The sequence below is a fragment of the Tupaia chinensis genome, unplaced genomic scaffold, assembly GCF_000334495.1.
Source record: "Tupaia chinensis unplaced genomic scaffold, TupChi_1.0 Scaffold000704_1, whole genome shotgun sequence".
In the NCBI taxonomy this organism is placed as follows: domain Eukaryota; kingdom Metazoa; phylum Chordata; class Mammalia; order Scandentia; family Tupaiidae; genus Tupaia; species Tupaia belangeri.
In genome coordinates this window covers 2413837-2422901 of record NW_006160227.1, presented here as the reverse complement: position 1 = coordinate 2422901, position 9065 = coordinate 2413837, and the positions used below count along the sequence as shown (strand labels likewise).

The 9065-nt window shown below is 60.2% G+C and overlaps 1 protein-coding gene across 2 annotated transcripts in view; it reads right to left on the bottom strand.

The window, feature by feature from the left end:
* Positions 1-2868: 2868 nt before the first annotated feature.
* Positions 2869-9065, bottom strand: part of MRPS25 (mitochondrial ribosomal protein S25) — a 15114-nt gene continuing 8917 nt past the window's right edge. Inside the window, exons 3-5 of one of the 2 annotated variants that reach the window (XM_006160675.2) lie at positions 7007-7094; positions 5744-6747; positions 2869-3664 (exon numbers count right to left, since the gene is read on the bottom strand). In XM_006160675.2, coding sequence (XP_006160737.1) covers positions 6558-6747; positions 7007-7094 — 278 coding nt within the window. In that variant the 3' untranslated portion in view covers positions 2869-3664; positions 5744-6557. The remainder of the gene's footprint in view (positions 3665-5743; positions 6748-7006; positions 7095-9065) is intronic. The other variant, XM_006160676.3, reaches the window with a different exon arrangement.

Here is a 9065-nt window from a genome sequence, read left to right as displayed (position 1 = left end):
CCCCCGCCGCCAGGGCGGCCACGGCCCATGCGGCTGAGTGGAGGGTTTCAGGATGGCTTCTTTCTGCTGACCTTAACTATCAGAGATTTTCACTGTCTCCAGACTCGGCACGTCTGTTGGCAGGTGTTCCTGGCACACGGTGCACTCTTCCCTGGGCGCGTGCCCGCTGCCTGCCCGAGAAGACAGCCTGTGACTCCCAGGGTGACACTTTTCCCCATGCATGACATAACTGTAGCCTGCAGCCAGAACAGACGTGGGGAGGAGGGACTGAGGTCGGCCTGAGCGCTCACGAATTCCCAGGAAGAGTAAGCGGCAAGCTTTTCCTGTGTAAGGAAAGCGCATGTGCAAACTGGGTCAAGTTGCTTGGATTTTTTTGTTTGTGGCCAGATTGTAAGTTAGGCTTGCATCCGCTGAGCCTGCTGACCAGGCGATCCCCAACAGTGCCCGCAGAGCAGGACGATTCCTCCTGGAGGGCCAGCAGCACTGTGCCTGAGTCACGTGAGTGGGAAGTACTGGGGGCAGCGCTCCAACCTGGAAGTCCCCATTCGAACTGAATTACGTAATGCCTTGGGAGCAGTTTGGAGAGCGACGGGGTGGGGAGGGGTGGCATTAAACATGATGAAAAGGATTTGATTTTGCTATCTCTAAGTAATTTGTAGTTTTCTAAACCCCAAGGGTTGTAAATTTCAAAATTAAGACAAAAATCTGGCCAAGACAGTGGAGTTAGGATGGGCCTGTCCGTGTTCGTGAAGGGTTTATTTTGGCACGGGGTCTGGAAGTCCGTCTGCCCACCTCACACAGAGCGGCCACTGTCTGTCCTTTTGATTTCAGGGTGTGAGCACATCGGTTCCTGGGAACACGTGGGTGTCCACTCAGTCAGGCCCGGCAGTCCTGTTAGGTCCTAGACTCGGGCTGGACAGGAAGTGCCGGGCTCTGGCGAGAGCCCAGCAGAAAAAAGCGGTTTAGCTCAGCACGGTGCTGGTTCGAGCCTGGTCTAGCATAGGTCCCTCTGACGGGAATGGCCAAGGCCAGGGGACTGTCCTCTCGCCCATCCTCAGAAGGGGCCTTTCCTGGAAGGCTCACGGCCACACGGCCTGAATGCTCGCTGCCTAAACCCACGCCGAGCCTCTGCCTGCAGGCCCATCCGTCTCAGCTCCATTAAAAGCCCAGAGTCAAGGACTGAGAGACCCCGGCCAAGTACTCGGACTCCCACCCTCCCAGGGCTCACGGTCCTTAGCAGCTGGCGAGCCTCCAGGAGGAATGAGGGAGGCCCGCCCTCCGCGCAGCCTGGGCTGCTTTGCCGTGAGGCCCCGTCACATGCCCCGTGCTGGCTTGGCCCCCTCCCTCAGTGAAGAGGGCCCACTGGCTGTTGCTGTCCATGTGGGCCTTGTCCAGAAGCACCTCTGCTCGGGCGGGGTCAAGGCGGATCTGTGCCGGAATGTGTGACCACTGCGTCCGGCCTCCCAGGACAGGGAGGGGCTTGGCTTCTCGGCCCGCTCCTGGCAGGTGTTGTCAAGGTGTGCACCATCCCGGCTGGGACTGTCCACCGGGGCTGCGTTACCGTCCGGCCTCTGCCGTAGGCCGGTCTGGGTCCTTCGGTTCTGGCTTTTTCTATTTAACTGCAGGCGTGGCCACTCTCTTAAAGACGTGCTACCCTAGTTACCCTCAGGAGGGATTGTTGGCTTGCCAGCGTCAGTACTCAGTGTGGGCTCTGTGCTGGGGCAGTGGGACATGGCCCTCAGGCTCTCGCAGAGCCAGGCCCTGGCCACACCACACAGCTGCCTGGCTCATAGAATGGGAAGGGCTTTCTGGACAGGGGGGAGCCTAATCTCCCGGGACACTTCCTGCCAAGCAGTTCTGGCTGCCTCCACCTGATGGGTGCTCCCGACCGGGTTGTCCAGTCTCCAGGGCCCGATCTCAGCAGTCCAGGAATCTCCCCCGGTTCCCAGGGAGAATGGTCTAATGTGCAGTGACACAGCGTCGTCTGACACCGTTTCCTAGGGGGCAGGGGACCATGGCACGCTTCCCGTCTTCACTCCGGTCTCTAGACTGTACCACTCTGAACTGTCTTAACGTTACCGTCAGTTGATGAAGCCAACCCCTACTCAGGACGGCTGGTTTGGGCCTGCTCCCCGGGTCTGGGCTCCGGCGTGTGCGGGCTCAGGCCCGTGCTGCGCGCCGTCGGCGTCTGTGCTGTGTAGTGTATATAGTGTGTATGTGTACATAGGTGTACATAGCGTGTACAGCGGGGCCGCACAGCCTTGTTCAGAGTTTCTCTGAGAGTTGTAATGTAAACCGAGCTGGGTCCCCGTGGGCGGGGAGGTTTGCTGGGTTTTTCTCAACTCCACTTTCCCTTGGTAAGCCTGCCTGAGAAGGGCCATCAGATCAGAATCTCCACTTGGCCCCAGGAAAGTTCCAGACAGAAAACGTTCCGACAGGATGGCATCTCTTCTCGCAGCTGGAAGCCAGTGTACCCTCATGTCCAGAACTAAGGGGGCATTTCTAAGTCTGCTTTTCACTTACCTACGGCTTAACTGGAAGGAACTTGGTGGTTAGAACCAGCGACCTTCCCAGGCACTCGGAGCTCTGCCACGTGGTCACAGAGCAGCCCAGCCCGTGTCAGGGCCTACTCCCAGAGGCGGTAGCCACCCCCCGCCCACCCTGGGCTCAGTCAGCAAGATGTGACAGAACCCCCCCGGACGGGGCTGACAGGCACCACAGGTAGCCACCAAGTTCTTCTGAAATAAGCATGCAGTGGGTGGCCGACCGCGTGGCCTATAAACCCCCATCTTAAATGACCCTGCAGCTGGGAGCTCGGCAGTGAAACCCGCCAGCCTAACTCCTTTCAGTACAGTAGGCGTTACAATCTCCAGGTGAAATCGGATTTTAATGTGGACACGCACGGCCTTCGGGTAGCCATGAAGCTCCAGGTGCCAAGTGTTCCCTGTCCGGGCCTGTCCCCAGCCTCCCCCGCTACTGGGCATTGGGAGGCGGCCCTGGGCGGCGGGGCCTGCCGGGAGCGGTGGCCGGAGAGCCGCAGACTCCCGTGGCCCCCAGGCCCCTCTCCTCCTTTTCAAAGTGAGCAACCAGAATGTCAGACACTGAGCGAGGCCGCAGCGCTGTGCCTTTCGGGAGCCGGTGGGCACGCGGCCCGCAGCCCCGTGCCGGACGGCAGGAAAGCCGTTTCCGCTCGCTCACTGGGCGGCCAACGCTGACTGCGACCTGTCCTGTGTCATTGCCTGTCGTGACAATCACGCCATGGGAAGAGGCTTTCCAGGCTGCTGGAAGCGTGACAGTCTAAATGAATCTCATAAAGACTTTCCTTTGGGGCTACTTAACAGCAACCCGAGAATAAACTGAACCAGAAACCGTGCAGAGGGCCCAGCTTTAATCCCGGCATGTACTTAGGAAGCCGATCATCCGGTGTGGACACTTCCAACACGCCGCAGAGGGGAGCGCTCGGCATGTCACTGGACCGCGTGTTCAAGTTGGTGTTCGGATGCTTTCCTCCGGGAGGGCAGTCAGGTGCCTGCGGCCCGGAGCACTCGGCGGGGCTGCGGCCGCGGACAGCTGGACAGCACAGACAGCTGGACAGCTCACGTGCGGAGCGTTCTTCTACATCTCCGCCTCCGGTTACTTTACAAAGCAGTGTTCAACGCGTTTTCTAGAACGGAAAGGCTGCACGTTTTAGTCCAAACTGTAGTTGGCCCTCGGTTCAAATGTAGCTGCATTACCAGCCCCTCTAAACGCTGTCTACGAAAGGAAAATGCAGGGGTTAGACTTCCTCGGGACCGTTTCTGTAACCTCTACCCTTCGGTGTAGAAAATATTGTTCATGCCGTCACGGTGACCCCAGGTTTAAAACCTATGGGAGGCTGCGGTGTACACGGCTTCCTCCCCGTGAGATCAGCTTCACATGACGGCATTTAAAAACAGCATGTTCTTTTTAACCTGAATTTTCTATGGAATCGATGTCCTCGGTCACGAAGGCCTGCACTGTCGTGTTTGTACATAGCGTGCTGCTGTGCATGACTTAGTCCCACGCGCTCTAAATGCGCTTCCCCGTGGCATAATTGTTGTGGCTTATACTACCTACACGAGGTTCTATTAAAGTGGATCAAAGACTGATGTGCATCCTGCTTGTCCTTCCCCCACCACAGTAACACCCCCAGACTCACGTGAGCCAGCGGGAGGTGGGCAGTGCAGAGTCCCGTCTGTGACCCCTGCCTCACCCCTCCGCCTGACCCCCTGGACTCACCAACGCCCCTTGAGGTAAGGCCAGCAGGCCGGCTCCACCTGGGCAGCTGGGGAAGGCACGGGGCCCCTCTGACACAGAGCACTGCTGTGGGCAGGGCTGCTGGGCCACTCAGACACCCTCGGGGCCATGCAGAGCCAGGCCTCACGCCACCCACCTCGCCTGCAGGGATACCTGCTGCCCAGGCTGGAAATCGCGTGCGTGGGCACACAGAACGCCCCCGTGCCGTCCGACCTCCGTTCACAGGAGAGGGCGGCCCGACGTGGCCCACGAGCAGCCAGGCCGCAGTGGCAATGCAGGCACTGCCCACTTCTGAAGAGCAAGGCCGAGGCCGCTGTGAGGTGCAGAGCCCCACGGGGCCCACCTGCTCACCTACGCCTGTCACTAGTGAGCAGGACGAGGTGCTGCGGGGGAGGGTGCTGGCTTCCCGCTGTGCGCTCTGCCACATGGACGGCACCAGCAGCCCCCACTGCCATTCCCTTCAGCCACACCAGGCCACACGGCAGGAGCAGGGTCCCCACAGCTGTCACACCAAGCACTAAGCCCAGTCCTCTGGGCACTGAGCATCTGTTGGGTAGACTCGGGCTGACCCTGAGCTTGGACAGGTTTGGGTAAGTCCTCTGCCTCCCTAGCTGTGAGGGCAGGGAGGGGTTATCGCCGTAGAGCCAGTCAGGGAAGGGAGGCTACCCCAGGGCTGGGTGGGGCATAGGCCTTCTCCTCTCAGGACCTCGGCGCGCACACATGCACACGCGCACGGCTGGTGTGACTTACCACGCCCCAGTCTAGGGCCGAAGCACAGCCAGGTGGGAGTCAGCACCCAGCACCACACCTGCTGGCCCCAGCTAACTACTTCCTACCAGGCCCCTAGCCAAGTGGAAAGCCAGTCAGCTGGGGTTGGGATCGAGACTGGTCAGCTGGGCGGGAACCCACAGGGAGGGTTTTACTACAGTGTGGGGAGGTGGGAGACAGTGTGCCAGATCCTAGTTCTCCCACCACCTTAGGGGCCAGCTCTGTGGCCCAGAGCTGTATGCGGCCACCCCGGAGAAGCCAGGTCCCACAGTGACCGTGGTTCAGGTCCCCAGCCTGGCCAGCCTGAAACATGCCAGGCACGTGTGTCGGTGCCCCTGAGACCCAGTGGGCAGTGAAGGGGGTGCAGTGGCAGGCCCCGTGAGGGTGCTCCAGCATGGAGAAACACGGAGACTAACCACCTCCTAGGGAGCACCCCTCATCACGTGTGTGCCCCCACAAGCGGCCCTGACAGGTCTGGTGCAATCACCCTACTCGGACCGGACCCCCTGACGGAATGTGGCTGTCGCCAGGACAGAACACGGCACGGTCACCCTGGGCCGGCTGCCTGGTGCAGGCCACCTTGACCCCCAGCACAGACAGGAACCTGGCCAAGGACCCTGGGAGTTTCAGGACCCAGTTGAGCCCCACGCAGCCCTAGGAGAGGAGCCGACGCCCGACGGTCCTGTGTCATTACTCTCACCGTCCTGTGCATCCTGTAAAGCCATGGCCCCTTGGCCGAGTGTCCAGGCGTCTCATCCAGCTGCGCCCCCAGTCGGCTGAGCAGTCTTAGGTGACCTGAAAGGGCTCCGCTGTTGGCTAAGGGCAGACACCGTCACAGTGGATGTGACAGTAGCGTCAAGTGTCCTACAGACTGCCAGGAAGAGGCCCAGCGACACCAGTGCTCCCAGGCCTGGGACCAGGACAGTGGTGGAGGGAGCCACGGCAGGCACCCAGAACTGGCCATCAGCAGGGGCCGCGCCGCCTCTGAGGCCGGAAACCTCCCGGCAGGAACACAGGGAGGGCCCCGGCTGCCCCTACCTGAGGCTACCTGACCGACCCTGGGGTGCCTCCATCTCGGCCCTGGCCAGGCAGCTCTAGTGAGGCGAGCGCTGGCACCATGGTAGGGCTGCCCTGAGAAATACCCAAGGGCCGTGGGGAGCGTCCACACTGCCAGCTTGACCGCTCTGGCTGGCCGCACCCCAACGCCCGCAGTCCCAGGCTGGGCTCTGAGGCGCGATGGAGTGGAGAGCAGGCGGCGTCGCAGCAGCAAACGGGTGTCCCGGCCGTGGCTCCCCCCTCCAGGCTCAGGCGATGGCGGGCTGCGTCCAAGCAGCACTTTATTGACGGCGGGGCACAGCGCGGTGTCCACGGGTGGCCCAGCTGCTTCCACACGGGAGGGGGCACCGTCCATGGTGGAGTTCGAGTCTCTGGGACAGATCCAGACCTTCCCTGCAGCAGTGGCCCCCAGCAGTCTCCCACGGTCAGCCCGAGCACCGGCCCGGCCTGGCCTGGCCTCAGTCCTGGTCGGCCTTCAGGGCGGCCTTGAACTTGCCCCGCATCTCCCTGGGCAGGGGCACGAGGGCCGGGCAGGGCACCTGGCCCTCCACTTGGCACATGCACTCGCGCAGGCAGTACCTGCGGGGCCCGAAGTTGGCGGGGTGGGCGAGCTGCTGCCTCTCCTGCTCCTCCCTCCTGAGCGTCTCCCTGCAGGAGGAGACAGCAGCCGGGCCTGAGCACATACGAGCCCGTCCCAGCCTGGACGGGGGAACCCACAGCAGACAGGACAATGGACAGAACAGGGGGGCCTGGACGTGTCTCTGCTGGGTTCTCCAAGGTGGCTTTCTTGGCCTCCTCCCGTCCTCCCCCTTCCCAGGGCCCCAGGGCCTGAGTCCTGGGGGCTGTCCCTATCACCCAGGTGGGGAACAGTCCCTCCCCCCACGACCCTGCAGGCCTCCCGACTCACTTGTCCTTGCCCAGGATCCTCCTGACGTGTTCCACGATCTCCTTGTTGCTCTTGGTCTCCACGTCCACCAGGACCTGCTCCCCGGTATCTGGGGACGGGCGCATAGGGACAGGCGTCGGGGCGGGCGGCGACAGCACGTGTGTGCAGCCCCGCGCTGCCCTTCTCGTCCCGGTTTCCTCCAGGGCCGCCCCACACGGGCTTGTCCAGCGCTCCCACGACCGGCCGCCCACGTGCAGACGGAAGGCAGGGGTCCAGACCGGTCCCCAACACGGAAGGGGGAGCGGGGAGGGGAAGAGAGAACAGACCCGGGACTCCAAAGTAAGAACTCGCTTTTTTAAATTCATGACTGGACGCATGTGCACACGTCGGGGGGGGGGAGATGCCCCTTCCACGGTCTTCCTCCAGCCATCGGACCGGACCCCGGGCACCCGGGCGCGTCTGCACGGTTCAGCTGCCGGGTTGGGGATCTGAGCTGTGGTCACCACGGGATCCGGTGTGTTAAGCAGCTCACCACCTCTGTGCCGCGGGGCCGGCCGTTGCCCAGCTTTTCCCTTCCGTCACGACAGAGCAAGTGCGCGGTGTGAGGGAGGGCTCTGGCCGCGCCCCAGCCTTCCTCCACCCCCAGCCCGGGCCACACATGCCTGGCGTGTCTCCAGGCCAACCAGGTGGGAACGCAGACTGCCCCTGCCTGGGGGACCCGGTCTCCCTCCGGCAGCGCTGTGTCGCTGTGCACCTAAACCTCTCATCAAACTCCTAGGACGGAACCTAGGAGGAGGTCTTCATGACACTGCCGAGACAAAGGTGGTTTTTTGGTTTGTTTTGGTTTGGTTTTTATTAGACATTAAAAATGTCCATAAAAGAAAAAAAATCAGTAAACAATTTAAAAAGCAAAACTTTTGGGGGCCAGCAGGTGGCATGGTGGTTAAGAGTGCTGGGCTCCCACATGGCCAACCACGACTCAAGTCCTGGATCTGGCGGCTTGCTTTCTCGCTCTCTCTCTCTCTCTCTCTCACTCTGTCCCTCTCTGGTCAAATTAAATAAATAAAGTTAAATAAAATAATTCTTTTTTTTTTTTTTGGAGCAGTTTTTGCTATAGATAGGCACATGCACTCACCAGACAGACAGAGAGAGACAGAGAGACAAAGTGAGAAGTCACCATCCGGGGGGATGGTCACGCCGCAATCCCTTCTCCTCCATTCTCCTCTCAGGATCTTGGGCACACACGCACACATGCCTGGCGTGAGTTTAAGCCACCAGGTCCGGGACTCAAACCGCGGTCGACTACGTGGGAGTCCAGTGACATAGCCATTATACTAACTGCTGGTCCCAAATTTTTTTTTCTTAATAAAATGAGTAAAGACAGGGCCAGTCCCACAGCTCAGCAGTTAAGGGAAGCAGATCCCACATGGCCAACATGTAATTCGAATCCTGGCCCTAATGGCTTGAGAAACATGCCAAGAGAATGCATGACCCCAAACCCTGACAGGATGGAGAAATGGAGACGGGACTGTGGCATTACCACGCCCCATGGAGGAGGTGGTGCGGCCTTCTCCCTCTCCCTCTGTCTCTGTGCAAGCACTTGTGCCCTCTGGTAGAAAGTAAGAAAAACAAAGAAAAAGAAAAAAAAAAAAAAAGGCACAGCAGGCATGTGTGTGTGCATGCCCAAAATCCTGACAGGAAAGAGAAATGAAGGAAAAGAACTGTGTTGTGACCGTGTCCCCCTGCGGGGTATTTTCTTGTTCTCTCGCTCTGTGCATCCCTCTTTCTCTCCCCCTCTGGTGAGTGCATGCACCCTGTACCAGTTACAACTAAAACAGTTTTAAAAAAAGAGAAGACAAGACATGTAGAAATGGGTCCTTGGCAGACGGACCAGCCTAAACAAAGCCCTCCCAGCCTGGTGTGGCGGGGTGGGGGATGGCAAGGTCCATATGGCGTGAGGTAGGGAATAGTAGACGAGGCTAGAGAGGAAGGGGGAGAGCAGGCTGCAGTCAGTGCGGGGCAGCTGGAAGTGACAGGAAGGCCAGAAATGTCACCGGTCACCGTGACTGCCCCAGCAAGA